This window comes from Watersipora subatra, chromosome 4 (assembly GCF_963576615.1).
Source record: "Watersipora subatra chromosome 4, tzWatSuba1.1, whole genome shotgun sequence".
Classification (NCBI taxonomy): Eukaryota; Metazoa; Bryozoa; class Gymnolaemata; order Cheilostomatida; family Watersiporidae; genus Watersipora; species Watersipora subatra.
This window is the reverse complement of record NC_088711.1, coordinates 65,876,284-65,903,528: the sequence shown is the minus strand read 5'-3', so window position 1 is coordinate 65,903,528 and position 27,245 is coordinate 65,876,284. Positions and strand designations below refer to the sequence as shown.

The 27,245-nt window shown below is 38.2% G+C and overlaps 2 protein-coding genes across 3 annotated transcripts; one reads left to right on the top strand and one right to left on the bottom strand.

Moving 5' to 3' along the window:
- Nucleotides 1–2,332: 2,332 nt before the first annotated feature.
- LOC137393616 (serine--tRNA ligase, mitochondrial-like) lies at nt 2,333–10,396 on the bottom strand. 2 transcript variants are annotated; one of them, XM_068080248.1, is made up of 8 exons: nt 10,151–10,396; nt 9,783–9,884; nt 9,177–9,225; nt 8,836–9,059; nt 8,286–8,503; nt 5,117–5,333; nt 3,213–3,368; nt 2,333–3,123 (listed from the first exon to the last, which is right to left on the bottom strand). In XM_068080248.1, exons 1-8 carry the CDS (start codon nt 10,364–10,366, stop codon nt 3,001–3,003), a joined length of 1,305 nt encoding a protein of 434 aa, XP_067936349.1. In that variant the 5' UTR covers nt 10,367–10,396; the 3' UTR covers nt 2,333–3,000. The 2 variants fall into 2 exon arrangements, with proteins under 2 accessions (XP_067936349.1, XP_067936347.1); XM_068080246.1 differs by having other exon boundaries at nt 3,225–3,368.
- A 10,965-nt stretch (nt 10,397–21,361) lies between these two features.
- LOC137392980 (beta-secretase-like) lies at nt 21,362–26,952 on the top strand. Its single transcript, XM_068079357.1, has 7 exons — nt 21,362–21,531; nt 21,631–21,810; nt 22,814–23,008; nt 24,555–24,739; nt 25,427–25,558; nt 25,661–25,910; nt 26,599–26,952. Exons 1-7 carry the CDS (start codon nt 21,423–21,425, stop codon nt 26,946–26,948), a joined length of 1,401 nt encoding a protein of 466 aa, XP_067935458.1. The 5' UTR covers nt 21,362–21,422; the 3' UTR covers nt 26,949–26,952.
- The last annotated feature ends 293 nt before the right edge of the window (nt 26,953–27,245 follow it).

The window sequence follows — 27,245 nt, the reverse complement described above, 5'->3', positions numbered from 1 at the left end:
AGTAATAACCTTGTGATACGACAACTTCCCTGTTGGCTGACAATCGGGTTGTTAGTCAGTCGCTAAGCTTATTGGCATGTTGCTATATCACGAGCTGTTTGCTCATTGTCAGCCCAAATCAAATGTGATTCCATAAGGGCATGTATACACATTCTTGCTTTTATTGTCATACACTAGCGAGTCTTTGTTGTCAATGACTCAAATATGTGAAATACTTGGGCATTGTTTATGGTTTTATATTACAATTACGAGAGGTCTTTGAGCTAGCACTTGGAGCCGTAATGTGGAATGCACAATAATCTGTATAAACAAACGCCTCGTTAAGCAATCATTTGAATCAAAGGTGGCAATACAAGAATCAATTCTTAAGGAACTGCGTAGCGGAAGCTAAGATTTCAATGGCCACCAACCTTGGTTTACCTACCTGAAATTTGCACACATTTCAATAAGCCTTTCATACCTAAAGTAACTGGTTTGCCCATAAATGGAAGGCAAAAGAATAAAAAGACGTGACATCACACCGTTGCATTTTATTAAAAGTTGGCAAAGCAGTTGCGCCATGACTCGTGCGATTATTTCATCTTCTTCCTATGCAGAACTGAAAAGATCTCTCGGGAACGACTTTGTGTGGTTAGCTCTCTCCTGGGCCATGTTAGTCAAGTCAATCAATCATTTTCTACCTCAAAAGTAAATATCTTTCAGGGTTAGGGCGAGAAGCATAAAAGCATCATTGTGTCGAGCTTTTATACATTTGTACAACAGGATACTCTGTTGAGAGTTTGCTTGTGCAAATACCTAAAAGCTTCCTAAGGTACTTTTTGTAATTGTCAGAGAGGGGTGTCCTTTCAATCAACATGGAGGGCTTAAACGAGACCTTATCAGAATTTAACACGACTAACGACTATCTGCTGAGGCAACAACTTGAGGACAAAATATTCATCGTGACTCATTCTACTGTGAATATTGTACTATGTGTATTTGGTCTTGTCAGCATACTCACCCTGGCAGCGAGAAACGGTCATCGCTACTACGCAGAGAAGGAACTGAGAGGTATTGGAGCTGCAGAGGCGCAGATAGCCTTAGCAAGTTTGCTCTACTGCGTTCTCTACTTGCCATGCATGACAGTTGCAACTTTATGGCAGAACTTCCTCAGGCAAGGGTTGGTCTGCTCTATACTGGTATGGATGTCTGGCGCATTGCACGCTGCTACGTTACTTTTCAACACAAACCTCGCTGTATGTTGGCTCATCAGGATACTCTGGCCGTTGTTTAATCTGGCCGCCCATCTCGCCAGCCTCTATGTCACACTTCTACTCTGCTGGTTCATTGCTGCCCTTCTATTTGCTATTAAGACACCGTTTGATGTGGAGCAATACTCTCTACCTTCTAGAACCTTCTGCATGCATGATCTGAACTTTTCTTCCTACGAATATCTGTTTGTTATACCTTTGACTATCACCAACATCTTGTGCTACGCCATTTGCTTCTTTGGTAGACAGGAATGGAAGAAGATGCGGTGTGAGGTTTCCCCGAGGATTGTACACCTCGTTATGTTGTCAAACAGAGACTGGGATTCTATGAACTCACATTGCTCTGCATTCTTCGTATTTCTCAGTCTGTACCTTATGTGGAAGTCTGCATTTATATTCTATCCCGAGGCAGACTTTTACAGTCCTATAATTTTGAAAACATCGATGATGCTGACACCTTTAGTGTTTGTCATTTCTAGTCAAACTTGCTATAACTCGTACTACTTGCCTGTGAGCAAGTGCCTCACCAGACTATGCCAACGAAATCTTGAAATGGGCCATAGGCTACCCCCTACATATTCTGACGCAATGGCCCTACCTTCACCTAACAGAACTGCTGTTCCTCATGTGAACCCTGAATGCTGCAGCGGAATGCAAAATCTCCAGCCCGATGTTGACGCTCCTGAACGACGAGCAGTCAACCACACACCACCAACGGATGAGTCCACTACTTGCGGAACAAGAACTGAAGGTTGTCTTGGGCAAGACAGTAGCCAATCAGAACAGAGTGTTTGGCCAACACAAGATTCTGGTTCGCCGGAGCTGAATACAAGCCGACAAGCTGCTAACTCTCAGGACTTCGGTTCACCACAGAATAATCTCACACCAGAGTATGTTTCAACCCATTTGTAGACAGCAAGGTCAAGATAAAACAGTTGAAAGGTGACCCATTTGTAGACAGCAAGGTCAAGATAAAACAGTTGAAAGGTGACCCATTTGTAGACAGCAAGGTCAAGATAAAACAGTTGAAAGGTGGAAGCTTTTTTTCATTTCTTTTATTTAAACTGTAGATTTGTTATAATTGTAATATTTTAAAATAATTATACTCCTCTCAATGTTCATGATTGCAAGAGCTAGTAACAGAGCTAGTAACAGAGCTAGTAACAGAACACTTGTAATCCTACAGGCAACAACCCAACTGGATTTGTTTACACCTAATTTTATCATCTTGGAGTATCTATGCTGGTAATGTTACAACTGCTTATTATTATACATGCTGATATAGAAATGCAAGTGTGAAATATACTGCAGCATTACACACCAGATTCTTTGACCTGCAGCCTTCATTGAGTATAAATGTAATTAACCGCCATACTATAGAGGCATTCATAGAGTAAAACTCTGTAATTAAAACCTAAACAAGCTCTCTGTTACCTCTTTGTTCTGGAGAGTCTACTTTGTGTGTAACACTACAGAGAATAAAAATATATTCTTAGATACTACAACAAAAAGAGGGCAACTCCCAATATATTCCATTGTAGTGATGTTGGTCTCATGGTCTAGATGACTCTGCTGTAATAGTAATTTCTCTTTATAAAATGTCAGATTAGCAACATTAGCCGCACTTTAGTCCCAATAATCCCCCATCTTTACTCTATGTAATGAGTATTAGACGTATGCAACAGTGAACAGAGCAAGTGGACACAACCCTTAAAATTTGAATCAACCAGTCTCAGCTACTTCCGATGGCCTAGTCAGCATGCATCGGTCTTTTTTTAATAAAATTCCTGTAATGACTTAATTGGCGGCTCGGACGCAAGTGTTTTAGCTTCATGTATGGCAATAAAGGAGCGGGCACCACGATCTTGCCATTCTGCAACAATAAATGGATAAACAATGATTAGAACATGCAACTTTTTGTATTTTCTGTAAAGGCAGTGCTAGTTTACTCTGTCAAAGTACATTTGTACACACCATCTGATTCTGTTCAACGATAGCCATGAGCAATCGGGGGACTGCACAGCCTGTGCCATTCACTGTATGGGCAAAGCTGGCCTCTTGTGTCATTATGGAGAGACGCCTTGCTTGGTAGTCAGTGCAGTTGGAGGCACTAGATATCTACAGACATATTGACATCATAAGTGACAACTAAGAACAGGTAGTTGGAGGCACTAGATATCTACAGACATATTGACATCATAAGTGACAACAAAGAACAGGTAGTTGGAGGCACTAGATATCTACAGACATATTAACATCATAAGTGACAGCTAAGAACAGGTAGTTGGAGGTACTAGATATCTACAGATATATTGACATCATAAGTGTCACTTATGATGTCAATATATCTGTCACTTATTAAGTGACAACTAAGAACAGGTAGTTGGAGGCACTAGATATCTACAGACATATTGACATCATAAGTGACAACTAAGAACAGTGCAGCTACTCACTTATCCCACGACCAAACGAGCGGAGCGTGGTTTGAGAGTTTTTATGATAAATGCATGTGCACACAACTCACGAAAACTATTCATCAACAACGTCGGAAACCCTTGTATCGAAACCTCATCAACAAATTTAACCATTTTTTTGTAGAATCGTTAAAGTATAATAACGATATAAAACACATATAGACCTATTTAAATATGTTACCAAGTCTTTGAAAGGTTACCGCAATATCTTAAAACTAACCCATCTGATCGGATTATACATAAATAGACAGATTAATTCGGCCAAAAATCTTTATTAAAACTGGCCAAGCCTTACTTTTATCAAATTCAAGACCGGCAAACGAAACGCCGAGCGACAGAGAATAGAACCATTAAGTCGTGCGTATTTCACGAAAAAATAACGTGCACATTTCACCAGTCTATAGCATTGTCAAATTGCCGAAGGTTTCTGTAATTAACGTAGAAGTACAGAAATCGTTTCTTTTTTGCCGATTTCAAAGTAACTGACATTTTGGAAACTTTTGAGTACTTTGGTATTCTAACTGATGTCCAAAGCAGTGAAAGTAAAGGAAATGGCGATGATATTTTGTTCTAACGATTCTTATGAGATTATTACAATATTTAATTATAAGTTTGGATGACTATTGAAGTGTTATAGTCACGCTAACAACATCGATGATGAGCAGTATGTTACTGTTATTACTTTTTTTAAATAGTTTTGTTAGATAGATTTTCTAAAAGTCTGTATAAATATCACAACTACTTGATATTGTTAGCTATGACGTTTTGAAATGTAAACAAAATTGTGCATTGGTTTTCTATTATTACTGTATTACTATATTAATAATATTGATTATTCTAATAATATCAGTGCATTTTACTTCTAATATTGCATTTCTCCTATTGCAGGGGGAGAGATATAAACATAAAATCTTTTCCTTTCATTATTGCTGTTTGTCATGACAAAACACTTTTTTAAATAGATTTTTTAAAAATCTATATAAATATCACAACTTCTTGATATTGTTAGCTATGACTTTTGGAATTGTAAACAAAATTGTGCATTGGTTTTCTATTATAACTATATTAATAATATTGGTTATTCTAATAATATCGGTGCATTTTACTTCTAATATTGGCCAATATTGCATTTTTCCTATTGCATGGGAGAGATATAAACATATAATCTTTTCCCTTCATTATTGCTGTTTGTTGTATATAATAACACCCACACCCAGTACATTGCAGCTACCATTGCAGTTATCCTATTGCACTGCAGTGCCATTTGACTGCTAATATTGCATTTCTCAACCATCAGTACCCATTCTTTTTTCCAATATCACTTTGGTCGTGGGCTGTATGACAGGGGAATTTCTAGTAGTAAAAATATACGTAATTAATGACACTGATTACCTCTCCCCAGTGCTTGAGTCTGCTGATCCATGCCTCAATGTCATACTTTTTATATGCAGGAGCGCCCAACTCCTCGCTAGGCATCTCAATAAGGTTAAAGCAGAGACCAAGTTGTGAGAAGAGCCCACATTGTATATCAATGATCTCTTCAAGCAATGAACTGCTTTGATCTGGCATACACACTCCGAACATCTCCACTTTGTTAAATTGATGAAGCCTGTAAATTATGAATTAACACGCTGCTTTTGTAGATGTAAGAACTTCAAGTTGCTTATAATTACATTATATATAACAGTAAGGTAACACCATCCAGTGTTATAACAGTAAACTCACACCATCCAGTGTTATAACAGTAAACTCACATCATCCAGTGTTATAACAGTAAGGTCACATCATCCAGTGTTATAACAGTAAAGTCACATCATCTAGTGTTAAAACCGTTAGGTAACACAGCAGGGAGGTAACACAGCATAGAGGTAACACAGCAGAGAGGTAACACAGCAGAGAGGGCAACACAGCAGGGAGGTAACACAGCAGATAGGCAACACAGCAGAGAGGTAACACAGCAGAGAGTTAACAAAGCATAGAGGTAACACAGCAGAGAGGTAACAAAGCATAGAGGTAACACAGCAGAGAGGTAACACAGCAGAGAGGTAACACAGCAGAGAGGGCAACACAGCAGGGAGGTAACACAGCAGAGAGGCAACACAGCAGAGAGGTAACACAACAGGGAGGTAACACAGCAGAGAAGTAACACAGAAGAGAGGGCAACACAGCAGGGAGGTAACACAGCAGAGAGGCAACACAGCAGAGAGGTAACACAGCAGAGAGGTAACACAGCAGAGAGTTAACAAAGCATAGAGGTAACACAGCAGAGAGGTAACAAAGCATAGAGGTAACACAGCAGAGAGGTAACACAGCAGAGAGGTAACACAGCAGAGAGGGCAACACAGCAGGGAGGTAACACAGCAGAGAGGCAACACAGCAGAGAGGTAACACAACAGGGAGGTAACACAGCAGAGAAGTAACACAGAAGAGAGGGCAACACAGCAGGGAGGTAACACAGCAGAGAGGCAACACAGCAGAGAGGCAACACAGCAGAGAGGTAACACAGCAGAGAGGAAACACAGCAGAGAGTTAACAAAGCATAGAGGTAACACAGCAGAGAGGTAACAAAGCATAGAGGTAACACAGCATAGAGGTAACACAGCAGAGAGGCAACACAGCAGAGAGGTAACACAGCAGAGAGGTAACACAGCAGAGAGGTAACACAGCAGAGAGGCAACACAGCAGAGAGGCAACACAGCAGAGAGGTAACACAGCAGAGAGGTAACACAGCAGAGAGGTAACACAGCAGAGAGGCAACACAGCAGAGAGGTAACACAGCAGAGAGGAAACACAGCAGAGAGTTAACAAAGCATAGAGGTAACACAGCAGAGAGGTAACACAGCAGAGAGGTAACAAAGCATAGAGGTAACACAGCAGAGAGGTAACACAGCAGAGAGGTAACAAAGCATAGAGGTAACACAGCAGAGAGGTAACACAGCAGAGAGGTAACACAGCAGAAAGTTAACACAGCAGAGAGGTAACACAGCAGAGAGGTAACACAGCAGAGAGTTAACAAAGCATAGAGGTAACACAGCAGAGAGGTAACAAAGCATAGAGGTAACACAGCAGAGAGGTAACACAGCAGAGAGGTAACACAGCAGAGAGGCAACACAGCAGAGAGGTAACACAGCAGAGAGGTAACACAGCAGAGAGGTAACACAGCAGAGAGGCAACACAGCAGAGAGGTAACACAGCAGAGAGGAAACACAGCAGAGAGTTAACAAAGCATAGAGGTAACACAGCAGAGAGGTAACAAAGCATAGCGGTAACACAGCAGAGAGGTAACACAGCAGAAAGGCAACACAGCAGAGAGGTAACACAGCAGAGAGGCAACACAGCAGAGAGGTAACACAGCAGAGAGGCAACATAGCAGAGAGGTAACACATCAGAGAGGCAACACAGCAAGGAGGTAACACAGCAGGGAGGTAACACAGCAGAGAGGTAACACAGCAGAGAGGTAACACAGCAGAAAGTTAACACAGCAGAGAGGTAACACAGCAGAGAGGTAACACAGCAGAGAGGTAACAAAGCATAGAGGTAACACAGCAGAGAGGTAACACAGCAGAGAGGTAACAAAGCATAGAGGTAACACAGCAGAGAGGTAACACAGCAGAGAGGTAACAAAGCATAGAGGTAACACAGCAGAGAGGTAACACAGCAGAGAGGTAACACAGCAGAAAGTTAACACAGCAGAGAGGTAACACAGCAGAGAGGTAACACAGCAGAGAGTTAACAAAGCATAGAGGTAACACAGCAGAGAGGTAACAAAGCATAGAGGTAACACAGCAGAGAGGTAACACAGCAGAGAGGTAACACAGCAGAGAGGCAACACAGCAGAGAGGTAACACAGCAGAGAGGTAACACAGCAGAGAGGTAACACAGCAGAGAGGTAACACAGCAGAGAGGTAACACAGCAGAGAGGAAACACAGCAGAGAGTTAACAAAGCATAGAGGTAACACAGCAGAGAGGTAACAAAGCATAGAGGTAACACAGCAGAGAGGTAACACAGCAGAAAGGCAACACAGCAGAGAGGTAACACAGCAGAGAGGCAACACAGCAGAGAGGTAACACAGCAGAGAGGCAACATAGCAGAGAGGTAACACATCAGAGAGGCAACACAGCAAGGAGGTAACACAGCAGAGAGGTAACACAGCAGAGAGGTAACACAGCAGAGAGGCAACATAGCAGAGAGGCAACACAGCAGAGAGGCAACACAGCAGAGAGGTAACACAGCAGAGAGGCAACACAGCAGAGAGGTAACACAGCAGAGAGGCAACATAGCAGAGAGGTAACACATCAGAGAGGCAACACAGCAAGGAGGTAACACAGCAGGGAGGTAACACAGCAGAGAGGCAACACAGCAGAGAGGTAACACAGCAGAGAGGCAACATAGCAGAGAGGTAACACATCAGAGAGGCAACACAGCAAGGAGGTAACACAGCAGGGAGGTAACACAGCAGGTAATCAAGAAGCTGTCTATCAAGTTAGATATACATGCCCAGAGAGAGAGCTGTGAGAAGATGAGATAGTAAACGATAAGTCCAACTCAGCCGTGCTAACCTGTAGAATCCCTTGTCAATTTTATTCCTTGCTTCTTCAGCCCGATAACAAGGACTGTAGGCGCAGAGCTTAATGGGTGTATGAGATCCGAGTTGAGTTCCTGCGTGTAATGCGGCGAGAGACATTTCAGATGTGCCCGCTAAACAGAGACCACCTTGCTCTGGCCTAACTTTGTACACCTGGTTCTGCCTCCCCGTAGTAACAAAACCACACGCTTTCTGGATAAGAACAATGTAATACCATGCATACTGACAGCCCTTGCTATATAGTGATAGCCTCTGCTATATAGTGATACCATTACTATATAGTGATAGCCTGTGCTACATGTATATAGTGATAGCCTGTGTTATATAGTGATACCATTGCTCAAGTAACTTGGCTCATAGCCATAAAACATCAGTGCACTCTAAAGCAATGGATGCCGTGTACATCTAAGTACAGTAGTAGGTGTGCAGCTTTTCCTACACTTGTACTAAACTAACATGCCCTAGTTGAGCAAGAATAAGCTGAATGTATTTGAAAGAGAAACAGCGATGTAACGGAAACTCACCACAACGGCTTCAGGAAGCATGTCTGGCACGACGACATAGCGCCAGCCTTTCTTCTCAAGTTCATCAATAGTCCAATGTACAAGGGCTCGCTCGAGACGAGCTAGATCACCCATCAAATTGTATGATCGGGCCCCATACACAAGGGTCGAGTTGATGATGTTCTGAAATCGAAGAAGACCTTGAGATCCACAGATATCTTCAAAGGACTTAGACGCAACGTCTGCTGAAAGTATGATCAGTGATGGTATGACAATAGAGGGCCTGCGAGTGATAACGCTTGGATATCTCTGTTTTATGTGCGCAAGTAGGAGACCTCTGAAAAGCAGTGTTTTCAACTCACCTGTTTTCTTGCCATGAGTTCTCACAATCTTTCCCTTACTGCCGGGTATCTAAAGTTAAGGATACGTACATCAGATTTAAATATATGTTGACTAGTAGATGATATGTGTTGACTAGTAGATAATATCTGTTGACTAGTAGATAATATATGTTGACTAGTAGATAATATATGTTGAATAGTAGATAATATATGTTGATTAGTATATAATATATGTTGACTAGTAGATAATATATGTTGACTAGTATATAATATATGTTGACTAGTATATAATATATGTTGACTAGTATATAATATATGTTGACTAGTATATAATATATGTTGACTAGTAGATAATATATGCTGACTAATAGATAATATATGTTGACTAGTAGATAATATATGTTGACTAGTATATAATATATGTTGACTAGAGGATAATATATGTTGACTAGTAGATAATATATGTTGACTAGTAGATAATATATGTTGACTAGTATATAATATATGTTGACTAGTATATAATATATGTTGACTAGTGGATAATACATGTTGACTTGTAAATAATGTGTTGACTAGTAGATAATATATGTTGATTAATAGGCCTAGATACGTCACAAAACAACTCACAGTATCTGGACTAGATTGATTAGGAATGAGGAGAGCTGTCTGAATCAATCGCTCTTTGACCAGCTCGCTGGAGTCTTCTTTATACTCCTCATTTAGTTTGTGCTAAAGATATTTACACAGAAGCTAAAATGGATGAAGCGATGGCCTTCCCTAACTGCTACTTATTATTATACCATCGCAACATGAGCTCTCATAATAATGCAAACGGTATTACTAACGATTGGTTAAAGTAATCATTTACAACAATATTATTCCTAACGATTTTTTTCCATGGCTTTTATCTGCCTATTTTCCTGCAATTAAAGAAACTTTTAGGCAAAGGAAAAACATCAGCACAGTAAAATATCTACTGTACAAAGTAAACTAACCAATAGGTCAATGTCTCCAATGCCTTTGCGACTTTTTATGTTTTCTTTGATAGTTTCTCTATTGGTAGGATCTAGAAGATATTCCAAGTCTGGCACAGGTTCAAACTGAAAGCCATTCAGTTGCTTAAAAAAAGACGCATAGCTTCTGATAAACTGAAATGTGTGCAACCGATTCTTGGAAGCTATCCTCCTGAGACACATTAGGCACACTGACATATTAGTGCTGGTCTTTGCTGTTCTACTCTACAATTGATAAAAACACAAATGAGGCAGTCGGTTCTGTAAGGGGGAGTTATGTCACCATGGACAAACCAAATAGAAAAACTTGCTCAGTCAGCTCTGAGCGATGTTTACTGCAATGAGAGGACCAGGCTGAGTATTTAATTATCGACCTGGTTCTTCCAGCAAATCGATTAAAGCTCTTACCGCAGAATCATGATGAGTGTATTTTGTATCGCCTTATCAATAGCGATACATTCATGTTAACTCAAGCTGTTTCTATTTTGGGAACAGACGTTCGACTGTCCACGGGCCCAAAAACTCTGACCATTCGAGATTTCTATTAGTTGGTTCAGTTAGGAGATGGCATGACAGGTGATGATAAGCGGTTTTATGAAACGCTAGACACACGTCCTTGACACTAAAAGTATCGGTGTCAAGTAGTCTCACCACAGCTCTATTCATAATAGATCAGTTAGTAAAGCATCACAACATAGTGGTTTTATATAGTCTAGAGAGAAGCCAGTGATCTTTGTTTCATACTTGGCAAGACTTTACTTACCTATCAGCAATTTTTCAACTATAAAATAATTATGTGAAAATCTCAAAAGACAGACTTTGCAAATATTTTATGACTATTTCCACTGCATCTAATTAAAAAGTAAATTTTCGTTTCCTATTTTTGTAAATATGTTTTGAGATTTGTCTACACTTGCTCAGCATGCAACATAAAAATATTGATTCCTGCTCAATCGATCATTTGACCAGACAAAAAACAACATGGACTTGCAGCAATAACCCTTCTATAGAACAATATATAGAAGACAACAAGGTCTATGGGGCAGTAAGAGTCACAGCGCACTTAATAAATCATGTTTGTTCTCATTTAAGGTTGCTCTGTATTTGAAAGGACAGTTGATCTAAGAAGTCCTTACTTTGAGTGTTCATGTCAGATGAAATGTGTTAGGGAAAAGCTAATATACAAAAATGGTACACACACGCGTGCGTGCACACACATACCACATACATACACATACTGACCAAGAGACTGCAAAAAATGTTAAGACTGCTAAATACCTCGACAGTGCATACCAACAAATTTCAAGTTTAACATGGTCTTGTATTTCAATGAAACTATTTGAATGTCATTTAACTTATTGTTTGCATGAACAGAATTAACAAAATGATTGAGTTAGTATACTCCTAGTCTGATATCACTTAAATCAGGTTTTACAAAAGTTTTGCTCATATAGCATGTAGTCTGCTTGTGAGTGGACATGTTGAGTCTGTATTACTGGCTCTTGCACAACTCACATTGGTATTCTCATGGTTGCCACTGTTAGGCTAAATTATACTGGAATAAATTAGCAAAAAAGTTTTTGATCACGATCCTCAAAAATCCCATACTGCTGGATCAAACAGATCATTTTAGATGCCACACAGTCTCCCAAAGACTGCCGGAATGCACAATACAGAATGAAAATGAATGCTTTAATACCTTTTGTTTTGCAGAAATACATTCACATTAGCACCTGCATGATTAGTACATATCATAAACATGGTGTGGAATCGGCTTTAATATTGTTGTATGGAGGTATTAACAAAAGCAGATAGCATAAGAGATATATGCAATATTACAATGAACATGTCACCTAATACCTCAGAGAATCATTAAGAAAAACAGTCATCATAGACCTATCAAAAGTGGATTAAAAACCTTCAGTGGAAGTAATTCATGAAGAAAGTGACATCAAATGGCCTGCCAAAAAATCACCAAAATAAATTAGACCTCTACCGGACACGGCCAAAACCACTGGAGTTAGTCATCATTTCCAATCAATACACACTACTATCACTTACTTAAAATAAGTTCACTCAAGTACTAACCCTTTGCAACATAAAAAACAGAACCTGAGCATTAAACACCTTCTCACAGAGACATTTATAAAAGAGAACAGCTGTAATGACAGCCTCTCTTTCTTCACCACCTGCTGAGGCAATCTTTTCCCTCAATCTACTGAGCCTCTTTCCCTTCCAACTGATGAGGCTCATTCTATTTCAACTGCTGAGCCCCTCTACCTATAGACTGTCATGACTCTCATTTTGACTGCCAAAAACTCGCAGCCATACAGGATTGAGCAGAAGAACATGGATGACCGTTGAACAAGGGTGTAACATTCATTGACTATTTTAACCTTTTGTCATTGATATTATTGTTTTAGAGTTTTGTTAGTTGTGTATTGTAGTTGTTGAACTTATAAAATAGAGAAGCATATTTTACTGGTAAATATCAGTATTGCTTATAATAGCCTAACACCTCATTAACATCTGACCCTATAATCGTTAAATTAGTTCACACAAGCTGTGCACACAAAGGTTTACAAACTAGACATAGTCAAAATAGAATAAAATGACAAAGCAAGTTGAACACTGATGTATGTGTGCAGGCCTGCCAACCCAAGAGTGGGGCAGTGCGTGAGATTTCGTTTTGGGGCAATTGATGTATCAATGATAGTATATATAAAATTGTGGAAATTGGGGCAAAAATCTCACACAATTTCATTTTTTCTTTGAGGTGATTGCGTGAGTCTCACGCCCAATGCGTGAGAGTTGGCAGGTATGTATGTGTAGATTCGGATTAATTGTGTATAACATAATCTCTCCCTAATCCACTCACAACAACATATAAATACTATAATTTTTGTTTCCAGCAGGTGTAGGCAATTGGCTAAGTCATACACTGTCAGGTAAATGACATTACATAGTTTAAACATGTTTTCCCAGATTTACTTCAAACATTTGAAAATAAATAACTTCGAACTCTATAGAACACCTTACCTAAATTCTAGAAGCTAGCGCACGCTAAATGTATTATAAATACACAAACTGCTTTATAAGTAAGGTAGTTTAAATTTCGGTTTGAAACAAAAAAGCAAAAAAGTGGCATTGCAATATTCCCTATCATTATGTAATATATTGCTAGTTCTTTAATAAAAAACCGTGATTAATAACGGTAACAGGCCGATTCCAGTCAAATAGTTTGTTTTAAAAATGTTAAAATTGGAAAAGCGATTTCTAAATGCATGCGATAGCTTAGTGGAGGAAGGTTATTCGTAAACTCAGTGCGATAAGAGCAATGTATGTATCTATGTAGCAATGTATGTATCTGTGCACTACTGCAAAGTTTTTAAGGCTATAGAAATTACCTGTTGTTCTAGTTTCTGTATGTTTATGAAAAGTTCATATTTTTCTAACTCGCCAATGTTGTGACTTTAAACAGTTGTACCGAACCTTCTAAACGTTATAATATTTAATTATGATGGAACGTACTATAATTTATGTTTATATGTAGTATTTGTCACCTTGCGCGATTTTATATTCACTTATGAATAAGAAATCGTACATGACTCACTTCAACAATAGGTCTTTATCAATCACTTTATTCAGTACAAATGATATATGGTACCTACATTTGAAAGAAATTGGTAAGCGTGTCTCTTTAAAATGTGTAATCAGTAGTTTTAAAAGTTCATTTAACGAATGGTCTATAAATGTAGTAATGTCTTAATGCGTTTGAGCATTTCCTGACATGTGTATGACAATTTTTAGTAAATTTCGCGTGACGAATCATGTGTTATGTTCTACTTTGAACAGCTTATATAAACCTTCAGTTTTCAAGAGTGCATAGTTAATGTCTAAAAATTTGGTGCAAGGTTCTGCTGTAATACATAGCTAGGATTTTAGTTTGATAGAAACGTGATTACCTCTGATTAGGCCTATTTCTGACGATGTAGAATACTTTTTGTCACCGCTGGTGTAGTGAGAGTGCCTTATATATTTAGCAGTGTACTCTGATATATTTGGCCCGGGGTTCAGCTATACCGCTGATCATGATTAGATGTCAGCTGTGCAGCCCCTCATATGGTCCTGGGTGAAAACCTTTGGCGGTAGCATCCGGAGTTCGTACAAATTGATGTTAGCTCACCACGAGTTGTTGATCTTGTGGTCAGTGTCGTCATTATGAGTGCACTGTAAGTGTCCTTTGCTTGCAAGATACTGGTCAGCAAGTTCAACTTGTGATTTTTCTGTTGCATTTGAAGTGTCTGCAGGCCTAGTTCATTCCGTGCGTCTCTTACACCTTGTTTTCTCTCAAGTTTTGCAATGAATCTTATAGCACTGCTCTGCACCATTTCAACTTCTTGTATCACCATGTCTGCATATTTTAGGATTGGTCTGCATAGGCTGGTGTATGCTATGAGATGGCCCTGTTTAAGGTCATCATGTAGTACATACTTTAGCATGCCGAAGACCTTAAAAGCCTTTTGAGTTTGTTGTGTTATGTGTTTCTCAAATCTGAGGTCAGCCTGTAGGGGGACACCAGTTGTACAGCGGTTGTGTACAGCCTTTATGTTTGACTGAAAGTTAGTAGTGTTTTTAGCAGATTTTACTCCGGTATACTAATGTGTCGTCAGTATAAAGACTAAGCAAGCACAAAGCCTTGAGTTACTCCCAATGTTACGGGTAGCTCTGAGGAGCACTAACTAAGACCTGTTGTCTGCTATTTGTGATGAAGTATCGGATCCAGTTTACAGTTTGGGTGTTCAAATCCAACATCCATTGTAGTTTTTGCAGTATTAGCGAGTGGGAAACTTCATCATATGCCTGTGTGCTTTGGGATTTGTCATGTGTTTTTGCAAGGGTTTAATAAGTGGCTCACAGTTGAGTATCGCATGATATTCCCTTACAGAAGTCATGCCGTCTGCTGTGTAGAAACATATCAAGAAGCTTTTTGAGGTAATGTAATACTATGCGTTTCAACATCTTTCAGAAAATACTAATGAGAGAGATAGGTCGGTAATTGTTAGGTAATCTTTGCTCTCCACTTTATGTATTGGCCAGCTTCTATTCGTCTGATAGTTTTCCATCTTTCAGGGAGGCGTTGTAAATGGGTCGAAGACATTCGGCAGTCATTTTAACGTCAACTAGTAGATCTGGTTTCCTGATGCCATCTGCTCCAGGTGATTTGTCATTCAGTAATCTTCTGATAAGCGACACTAGTCCCTCTGTTGACACCTGAATATTATCACGTTCAACCATTGGTTTTCGTGTCCATTGTGGTTCTCCGTAGAACTGACTGTGAAAGAAATGGTTGAAATGTAGTTCAGATGCACCTTGTAGAACAATTGGTTCTAGAACTTTTTGATCAGTTATAAGATTGAGTTCATAAGCCATGAAATCCACATAATACACATTGTTTTTTTGTCTTCGCTTTTCTTAGCGATTTTGATTGAGCTAATTGAGAATTATGGGCTTTGCCAATATTTGTGAGCTGTGGCAATTTCTCTTGTCAGCGTGTAGTTGTGTTATAGTTTTGCAAGTGCACCTTACTGATATCAAGTGTAAGAATTTATGTTCAATAAATATTATTGAGAACTTCTCACCTTGGTACAACAGTGGCAACATGAGAAAATTGTCTATCAATAAAGCATAATTATAGTAATCGTTGCACGATAGAAAAATGAATTAAACGCCACCAATTAAATCAAAACAACTCTTATTTAATTCAAATGTCAGCCTGTGATGTCACACATCTTCTAGATTTCATCTGAGCACTTATTAGAATGTCATAACATATATATCATCAGACTGTACACTCGGAGAGTCTTTAGAGTACAGTGGATAAATGACTAAATTCTTGAAACTGATAGTAGCTGAAAGCTAAGTACAAACTGCTCTTTAAACTGTTTATGGATTTAGTTCCATACTTCATGTTGAGCACTCGTTATTAGTTTTACTTACATGTAAGTAATTGTTCTTTAAATAATTATTTGCCCCAATGGTGTATACATATAGTATTACAAAAGTTCTTACTAGTTAGAAGTCTACACTGAAAAAAAGTTTCCGTTGAATGAAATAACAATATGGGTAATACGAACAAGATTGATTAGCTGAAAGTTACTAAGAAGTATGTTATGTGAGGTTAGTCGTTGGGAGCATTATTAGGACATGATGAGAGATATATACAAGCCATCTTCATCCTGTAAAGTCAATATGCAAAGCACAACTCACCAGATCAATAAGATGAACAACGTCGATTTGGCAGCGGAATATAAATAAATTTATTTACATGTAGTTTCTCAGCAAATTATTAAGTATTCTGATTGAATAACTTCTGAAATAGGATTGATTTTTACTGCAGAGCATTGGCTGCTTGCAAACAGAAGCAAAACTTTTAGAAAATTCTTGAATGGACACATCATGAGAAATTATGAAAAACGCTTCAGTCATGCAGTGGTCAGCTGCTGCGTATAATCTTAGAAACTATTCAGTAGTCACAGTAAACCATGTTATATGTCTACGAATATCCCAAAGTGCTAGCCACATGCAATAAAATTACCAGAAATAGAGCAGAGGTGAATAATAATAAAACTACATATGCATATATGCTAAATACCGCATATATAAATGACAACTAAGCCTACAACTAAGCCCAGAATTTGCGACATTTGCACTCTTTCTACAGCAAATTCCGAAGCAATTTCTCTAAAACCTACAAATTTTAGTCGCTAACAACCCGACTCATGAAATCTACTCTAAAGCTTTCACTATCCGTGATAGCTTTAATCTTGATAGAATAGCGCTGCGAGAACAGCTCCTCTCTAATAATGCAATTATTAATATACGGGGCTTGATTCAGCTAAGTTAGAGGTTCATAGTCGGTCTGTAGCACAAAGCAGCTATTATAAAACTATGGTTAGTACTTTTTATCATTTATACATGCGTTAGACACTCTTTTTCGGTAACACTATACTTGTTCTAGTTAACTTTTTACTAACAAAACTAACAGGAGCTTTCAATTAGTTTCCTACATCAAGACAGCGTTTACACCAATGTTCGATATATCTGTTCTCAACGCGTATAGTTTTGATTAGTCTGTTAGTTTTAAAATAGGTCTAAACAATTTTTAAACTTTGATAGGCTAATTTTGCAGCTTTAGACCAAATCACCTAGTCAGGGTTACCCTTCTTAATGAGATCTGTTAATGGCACACCAATGGCTGCAAACTAGGGCATGTACTCCCTATAGAACTAACTCAAGGAATGACCACTCCTTTTTTCTGGTCGTAGCTCAAGGTGCGGCTTTTGTTTTCTCCATACTTTGCAACACATGACCTCTGACCCACAAACTCAACTCTGGATGAACTGAACCTTTGACCCACAAACTCAACTCGAGATGAACTGAACCTTTGACCCACAAACCCAACTCTGGATGAACTGAATGAGCCCTTTATATACTCTACTAGTTTTGGTGATATTGCCATTTGCTCCTCCCATGTTGTACTATATACAATCAAATCATCCATGTAGTTGGTTATCACTGAGAGTACTCAAATTTGTCTTTCAATTACCTGAGAGTGGTGTTCTGTATATATTATATGTGGTTTCTCCCCATTTTTAATAGTGCCAATATTTGTTCAATTCTGGGTAATTGTTGCAGAATAAACTTTTTTATTGCTTTGTATTAAAATCTTTTCAGGTTGACTGTTAGCGAAGCTATATGATTTGTTGCGTAAACAATTGCTGTGTGGGCCGAGTCTAATTGGTCAATTAGCATAAATACTTCTGCCTCCATTGTTCCTACTATGTCAAGTGGATGCGATTTGTGGTTGGCTTTCTAGGAAGACACCTGCCTAGTACACTTACATGTAGATCGTAAGAATCTTTGTTCATTGGGAAGCTTGCTGACTTCTTGTTTGTTCCCAAGTGATTGGCAGCAATTCATTACATTGTTGCAAGGATAGTTTGATGCTGATAGAGTTATTGTTTCAACATAAAGTAGAGCTCTTTCCTTTGGGTCACAATTAGTAAGTGTTGGGTACAGCTCACCTTGTTAGTTTCAGCAGAAGGAAATGATTTGGGTTCACTTCCATCCTGTTCATTCCAGCTTGTTGTAAACTAGTAATGCGATTACTAGACGTCTGCCTGGAGACACAAAAATGAGAATTGTCTTATAAATTTACTTCGCTTGAAATCATTCAAGTATTATTTAATGCTGCAAGTATATAAAAATTAGCATCACAATATACAAAGTAAGAATTTTTTTCAAATTATTAAATATATAACACTAGAAATTCCCCTGTCGTACAGCCCACGACCTGATAATGGAATAAGTGATAATGGAAAAAAGAAATGGCAGTGCTGGTTGTTGAAAAAGTAGTTGTCAAAAAGTATGTTTCACAACAATAAATAACACCTAATCACACAAAAAATCACACCTAATCTACTACTATCTCAAACTTATGTTTTACAACAATAAAATAAATATTAATTAAAGCTGTAGGCCTAACCTACTGTAATGTATGTAATTTAACAACAACAATAAGGAAATATGTTTATTATAACTCTGAAATGCAAAATTAGAAGTAAAATGGCAAGCTACTGTGTACTATACACAGTTTCAAAGTTGGTTGTGTTGAATGTAGAATGGTTTTGATAGCGATCTTTAACAGAAAGCAAGTATGAGCGTTCACCTTCTGAAAGTTTTTTGCAAACTGGAGCAAAATAAGAAAATGTTCTCGTCATAAACGGGCATTGTAGTTCGGTCCTAGCTTGTACATAAGTTGTAAAGAATTTCTGCTAACGTTTTAAATAATTTAATGAAACCTTCGGTAATTGGACAAAAAAACATAGTCTGATAAACTGTGTACCACAATTTCGTACCTGTAAATCGGTCTACGCCTCAAACGGTCTACGTTTATTACAGAAACCTTCGGATAAATTCGATTAATTATTCTTATAATTAAATCTAACAAAATATTAGAAACCTTAGCAAGTAAACAATGTCATAGACTGGTGAAATCAGCACATTTTTTTCGTGAAATGCGCACTGCTAAATACAGTCAAACATGGATAACTCGAACTTCACGGGACCGAGCAAAAGTGTTCGAATTATCAGAGCGTTCAAGTTATCAGAGCACTGTCACAAGTCCATGTATTTACTTATTTATTAGTAGATACATGTACATATGCAAACTATAATATAAATCAAAAGCACAAATGGCTTGTTTCAAAATGAATGCTTCTAATGTAAAGTTTAAAACGTTTTTATCAAAAAGTATAGAGATTTTTCTATCACTTGAGATTGGTTTGTTGTTTGAGGTGATGTTATTGCCAGGACGTTTTTTTAGATTGACGTTGGCAAAACTTGATCATTGTTGAAATGCTCAAAAGAAAAGACATCTTTTTCTTTTGAGCGTTTTACCCACGATCAATTTTGCCGATTTTTCTTGAAGTTTATGCAAATTCAAGAAAAAGTTACCAAAGAAAAATCCCTTACTTTACCTCGGATTCGTTAAGAGCAACACTCCGAGGCAGTTCAATTAAAAGTTTTACGAGGTTTAACGGTACATTGTATATCACTCACGCTTTTTGAATGAATACTTATTGAATGTACACACGTATTCTGTGTTTAGGTCAAACGATGAATAGTTCTTTTAGCTAAGACAACGTATACGTTTAATAAAAACAATTTTTAAGACGTTTTAAACATTCAACATTCCGACGTTGATTCAACACGGAATCAACGTCGGAAAACTATTCGTCATGGGCTAGCCGGGTCACGCACTCAAGGATTTTCGCCACGCACATACAAAACAACATGCTGTTTTTGTTTTGTATGTGCGTGGCGAAAATCCTTGCGCGCGTGACCCGGCAAGCCCGTGCTATTAATCGTATAGCAGTATAAATCAAATTTGACCAAACCTTTAGAAAAGTCGTTGACAAAATTATTTTGCCGATGGTGGTAATAACAACGCTTATGAATTACGAAAAGATGAGGTTTACCTCTAAGGCTTTGAATAAAGTGATTTTCTAAAGCGATAACAACCGTTTCGGTAGCCGTTGGGCAAAAAAACAGTTCGAATTAACAGTGTTGAGTTCGAGTTATCTATAGCAATTTATCATTACGTGGGAATGGACCAAAGAAACCGTTTGAATTAACCATGTGTTCGAGCTATCCGTGGACGAGTTATCCATGTTTGACTGTAGTTCTACTATCTGTCGCACGGCTTTATTGGCGTATCATAGGCCGGTCTTAACTATTATTAAACCAAGCTTTTCAAGCGTTTTGTGGCGATTTTTGGCCGAATTAATCTGTCTATTTATGTATAATCCGATCAGATGGGTAAGTTTTAAGATACTGTCAACACTTTTCAAAGACTTGGTAATATATTTAAATAGGTTTATATGTGTTTTGTATCGTTATTATACTTAAACGACTCTAAAAAAAATGGTTAAATTTGTTGATGAGATTTCGATACAAGGGTTTGCGACGTTGTTGATGAATAATTTTCGTAAGTTGTGTGCACATGCATTTATCATAAAAACTTTCGAACATTCGCTTGGCTTGTTTGGTCGTAGGATTAACATATAAAATAAAAAATTAATTTGAAATGGCGATGTAGAAATCAATTATTTCGTTTTTAAATTTAGCGCTGAAATGATCTTTTCCTATAAAACTTTATAATACAATATTAGACAAAGACTGTGAGGACTGAAATGGCATAATAATATCGTTCCAAATTTGTTAGAGTTAATAGCTTTTTGTTCAGAGATTAATAATTTAATCTACTATAATTAATATGAACTGAATATATTTATCTAAGTAGCTCTTGTTCCGTTATCTCAGAATATGTAGCTCTGGGTCTGTCTTTCCTACCCTAGAAGAAATCTTCAACTTTTACCATTTTAATCAATGGCAGTTCTTTGAAACGCTCACCTAGCATTCATCTCACAGAAAGCGATGTATGAGGCAATGCCTTCATTATTTGGTCACAAACCTTTACTGATAAAGTAATCTACTAGCATCATGCCTGCACTATCTACTAATCTCTGATGAACACTGCTAATATCCCAAGATCAAATTGAGTTTGTGTAGTTAACCAAAGTTCTGTGTTTGCTCTCTTTTATTATTTTGCTATGTTTGCTAGTGTTCCTAGGAAACCAAATCTCTTTGAGATTCTCTGGTGTAGCGCGGTGTGAGAAGGCGGGATACGATGAGGGAGCTACTCATTCTATGCCTTCTCCTTATCGTCTCCCTCGCACAAAATGTGTTCAATTTGAGTGGACGGCCTGATAGAGGTTACTATCTGCCTGTCTCCGTCGGTAAGACAAGTTTGTCATCATTTTTTCTACACTGTTGTTTTCACTTAAGCAAATCTCATTTTCCTATGTATTGAAATAATTTAAACTCTGTATTTTAAGGAACTCCCCCTTCTCACTTCCAACTCTTGTTGGATACAGGCAGTAGTAACTTTGCCTTAGCAGCGTACAATGATGTCAACATCACCAGCTTCTTCAACACAAGTACCTCAAGCACTTTTAACAGTAACAATGAGAGTATAAGTGTGAACTACACGCAAGGCCATTGGAAGGGAATTCTGGGTAACTTTTAAATCTTACTGAGCCGCCAGTATTCATTGCTCATTACGCTTTTCTTTACTTTATTACATTAGCCTTTGTGCATCGAGTTCAATATAAATAGCTGTAAAACTTGTCTTGGTTTGATCTATTGAGGATTGATCTTTTTGCTATCTTTCACTTCAACAATTGGTAATATTTAACCTTCACTCTTAACATTTTAATCAGGAATAATCTAGTATCTAATGCAACTGCTGGTTTATCAAAACTTGATTCACTTTTCTAAACAATAATATCTAATATAACTAGATAGTCTCATATCATTATACAGTATCTAATATAACTAGACAGTCTCATATCATTATACAGTATCTAATATAACTAGACAGTCTCATATCATTATACAGTATCTAATATAACTAGACAGTCTCATATCATTATACAGTATCTAATATAACTAGACAGTCTCATATCATTATACAGTATCTAGTATAACTAGACAGTCTCATATTATTGTACAGTGTCTACTATAACTAGACAGTCTCATATCATTATACAGTATCTAATATAACTAGACAGTCTCATATCATTATACAGTATCTAATATAACTAGACAGTCTCATATCATTATACAGTATCTAATATAACTAGACAGTCTCATATCATTATACAGTATCTAATATAACTAGATGGTCTCATATCATTATACAGTATCTAATATAACTAGACAGTCTCATATCATTATACAGTATCTAATATAACTAGATGGTCTCATATCATTATACAGTATCTAGTATAACTAGACAGTTTCAACCAAAGAATATCTAATGTAGTGCGCAACGTATAATAAAACTGCCAAGGGTAACTTGAGGAATTCAGTAGATTCAGACAGTATATATAATAAATAGACCGTATCTTCAGATAGACACCAACACAAGACTACATCTAGTAGCGTTAAGGTCTAGCTAGTTGAATATACAGCCTGTGAATCTGTGATATAGCCAGATATAAATATTACACGCTGCAGGCAATGATGTAGTTTCCCTCTCTGGAAACAGTTTCCCCATCAAATCTGACATAGAGATGATACAGGAGTCTGAGGGCTTTTTTATGAATGGCACCATTTGGCAGGGCATCCTTGGTCTGGCCTATAAAAGTATCGCTGTAGCCACTGATAATATGCACATACCGCAGCCATACTTCGACTCTCTCGTGCAAAAAGGTAGGATTGCCTTCTCCTGGTACATGGTACAGTATGGAGGGTTTGTTTGAGGATGGCTCTCCATTCCATTCTTTAGTCAGTTGTTCATGGAAGATAACTGACTACTTCAGGTTTGTCACCTATCGTCGTAATTGGTAGTTTAATGCAATGATCTTTTCTGTTGAGAGTCACAGTTGAATTTTTTGTCTAGTTGTCACTATATATGACAGATTAACAACATTTTCCATGTGTTGAACTTCTTTTACTTGCTTCGTATTGCACACAATGATCCACAACACGGAGCTTCAGCTTATAGTAGACCTGAACACGGTTTATACTTTTTGAAGCTTTGAGGACTTAACATCATTGTTTTTGCTTGACCCCACAACTTGATTGCCTCTAATTTGAAAACAATTCCAATGTTTTAAACAATTTAATAAATTCAAATCAGTTTGGCTATGCCCAAGTTCATCTTTAATGTAAAAGGCAAGTCGAAGAAGGCGTTTACGTCATTATCTTTAAAGGTTGACTTGCAACAAAATTCATATTACAGTTATTTGGTATCAAAAGATTCACCATGTCTTACTCTGTTGTGTTGTAGGTGCAAAATATGTGGAAATGTGATTACAAGCTTTTAAAAGCTCACAAACGAACAGTTCATCGCAGCCATCACGAAAACGCCGTAGATTAGCTCTGTCTCAAATTTGCTTTGCATTGAAGATGTTTGGCAAATAAACTTTTTGACTTTCACCAAATTAATAACTCTTTCATCTTTTCATTAAGACCAGGACTTTCTCCCCTTGATGTGTCATCTACATTTTTCCTCATGCACATGCAGTTCACTGTGTGTTTTGCTACTACACTAGCTAATAGAGGCCTGGGTTTCAGATGGCTAAAAACTTGAACTGGTTTCATATTTGTATGTCTGTCATAACTAGGATCTTCTACACTTACCTTGTATGATATGCAAACATAGTACTTCGACAACATGTTTAAGCATAATATTGACGGTAAGTGTGCATCATTAGCAGTTAGCAGGCAGCAGTCAGCAAACCCTGTGTGATAATTTATGGTTTTCATTACCACTACATAGAAACTCTAAATTCTTCCTGCAACAAATATCTTGAAGCGACAACAAAGCCCTCACAATTTCATCAGTTATAGTTGTTGGTTACTAGGTTGATGTTAAATACAAGTGAGTATTGTGTTGTGGTGGCATTTGATAGAAAAAAATCTCATAGCTGGCAGCCAGTTGATATGTAATGCGCTTTCTTGAGCAGAATAGTGTGTTGATGTCGGTCTAAAATGATTCATGCAATCAAGTAGCATTTTGGAAACATCAAACTCTCAATGTTAATACAGATTAAAAGAGTGGTGTTAGGATTCACATTATGGATGATAAATAGTGACAAAGCGGTGATTGTAGACGATGATGGCTGTTCTCTAGCTCTCAGATGTTGATGTCTGGCCTTCTCTGGCAAGCGTTCAGTTCAGCAATACCATGATGAGGTGACCTTGGTGTCACTGTATGTGAATATATCATGCTATGGCTATATTGTCTTTTTAGCTGGAATTGCTGATGGATTCTCATTGCTTCTATGCGGGGCTGCGGATGGCCTCTTCTCAGATAACATCGCGATGGGAGGGAAGCTAACCGTTGGAGCCATTGACAGTAGTCAATACAAAGGCGAGCTCTACAAGGCAACCATAGTCGAACGAAAATTTTACCAGCTCCTCATAACAGATATTCAGGTGGGTGTTTAGTGCATAAACATCTGTTGTTAATTTGAAAGTGTTTGTTTGCATTGCTACGCTCCGTTTTGTCTTGAGACATTATTGAGATAATTTAACCTGAATAAAACATTTTTTGCCTAAAAGTTCATCGCGGGAATAACATCATCCACATGTTTGGTTATGTAAACGAGTTGATTGCAAGGGCATGAGGCTATATATTTGCTGAACACAGACATGCTGAAGCATGATGTGACCTGCACAAGCCTTCAGAGATCAAATGCGGATAATCATGTGTATTAAATAAATACAACTACAATTTTTACAACATTTGTAATATAAGATGTGCACTATATTAGACACCATCCCAATGCCATCATCCCAGATGGTGTGTGCTAGATGCCATCATAGCAGTGCTGCTTGAATGTGCATTAGAGGGAAGACTTGGCTCTCAACTTTTCTGTTTGGACTTCAAAAATCATATCGTTTTATCAATGTTTACATGTAAACACGTAGACTAGCTATGTTTATTGTAGACACATGTACACTAGCTATGTTTATTGTAGACACACGTAGACTAGCTACATGTATGTTTATTGTAGACACACGTACACTAGCTGTTTAGTGTAGACACATGTACACTAGCTATAATATAGCACTAAAAGTATGTTGATTTTCCCATTTCTGATTCATCATTCTGATGCCCAGGTGGAAGGGGACACTCTAGGCCTTCCGTGCGTCGACTACAATAGCCCGAGCACCATCTTGGACAGTGGGACCACAAATCTCCGTCTGCCTACTAAAGTCTTTGATGCCCTCATAATCAGATTGAAGGCATCGGTAGGTTTACCTGGTTGATCACATGAATACTCAAGACCCAATAGTTTCACTTGGGATTGTCCATCCTTGCTCTCATTGTCTGCTCTCTGACTGTGCTTGTAGTATTCGCAGTCACAATCGAATCTCAACCTGGATGATAAATTCTGGGAAGGTACGTCTCTCCTTTGCCTCACACATGCCTCTGAACCATTCAGTTACTTCCCCTCAGTGCAGCTGAAACTCATAAGTGATCAAGAACTGACAATCACATTAAATATTTCACCTCAGCTTTACCTTCGGCCTGTGGAGTCGTCTGAACCTGGGAGGGATTGCTATAGCCTAGGCATCACAAGTCACACTGCAACCATATTAGGTATGCTTTCACATCGGTTACCTTACAATAGATAGTTGCCTGCTATCTGCACTCTTTGGATTACTATATCATATTCTTACTAACGAGATTCGGAATTCTTTCTCGAACTTTAATTTTAACCATAAAATCGTTTTCCAAGTATATCACCTGCCTAGCTTGTCACTCTACTATCTATCTACAGTATGCTAATAATTTGGTATTCGATGACAGAGTGAAAGCTTTTGAGCTTAATCCCTTCACATACTTTCACATCGATACAGTTGGTTGGAGTACCTGCGCGTGATACGGTTGGTTGGAGTACCTGCGCGTGATACGGTTGGTTGGAGTACCTGTGCGTACTTTCGAGCCAGAAAGTATATTCTGTGCCAGATACATCTTCTGTGCGTTGTTAATCATGCAAATCTACTGGGTTTTTCACCTAAAAACTCTCACATGGAGCAGGTAATGCCATTGGTATATTTTAGCCATTGGAGGTTATCTATATCCTTGTGGTACAGAATTGTTTGTAAACCAATGCTACATATTCCAAGTACATATTGGCTATTCTCATTATATGCATGCGCTAAGAGGGTACAAAGTATTGTTGTTCTGCCTGTGGCCAGGCAGCTGTACATGTACCGATGCCTGTGGCCAGGCAGCGGTACGTGTACCAATGCCTAGTCCAGTTTGACTGAATGTTTTATTACAGGGGCAGTTATCATGGAAGGATTCTATGTCTACTTCGATCGAGAGAATGGCACAGTATCCTTTGGAGAGACAACTTGCACTCCTCGTCTAGGAAACTCCAGCCTTAGTAGCGTAACGGGCTATGATACCACATCTCTAGGCCTTAGTGAGTGTCAAGCTAAGCAAGAGGCCTTTTCAGGACTGCCAGCATATGCTATCGCGCTCATAGTAGTGGGCTCTTTAGTCCTCGTGATAGTCCTGCTGGTAGCCATCATAAAACTTGCAAATAATATAAAACAGAAGAGGCGGAAAACCCGCATGGACATAGCATTTGATGAGCTCATGGATGATAGTTTCAATACGGGTTACTGAGCCACCCACCCCATCCACTTTTGTGACTGTGATATAAATACAGCCCTAGTTTCTAGTCGTCATGGTATGAAATACTGTTGGTAATTGCTTCATCTCCCCGGCTAAAGTGGGAGAAAGCTGAACATTCCAAACAGTTGCAATCACATATTCCATTGCAGTTCATCTCTTGTGCTGTATTTTCAGACACTGCATGATTACTATAGCTATATAGCACTATTTATAGATCTTAGCTGGCTTCCACCATGGGAGTTGTCCACTTTATGTCTTTATATCTAGTTTTTAGTATCCTCTCTATAT

Coding starts and splice junctions, on each gene's coding strand:
- LOC137392980 (XM_068079357.1), top strand. CDS start 21,423: ATGAGGGAGCTACTCATTCTATGCCTTCTCCTTATCGTCTCCCTCGCA. Junction 23,009..24,554: donor CGACTCTCTCGTGCAAAAAG/GTAGGATTGCCT, acceptor TTGTCTTTTTAG/CTGGAATTGCTGATGGATTC. Junction 24,740..25,426: donor TCCTCATAACAGATATTCAG/GTGGGTGTTTAG, acceptor TCTGATGCCCAG/GTGGAAGGGGACACTCTAGG.
- LOC137393616 (XM_068080248.1), bottom strand. CDS start 10,366: ATGTCAGTGTGCCTAATGTGTCTCAGGAGGATAGCTTCCAAGAATCGG. Junction 5,334..8,285: donor ATTGACAAGGGATTCTACAG/GTTAGCACGGCT, acceptor CATAATTTACAG/GCTTCATCAATTTAACAAAG. Junction 3,124..3,212: donor ATCAGATGGTGTGTACAAAT/GTACTTTGACAG, acceptor TTATTGTTGCAG/AATGGCAAGATCGTGGTGCC.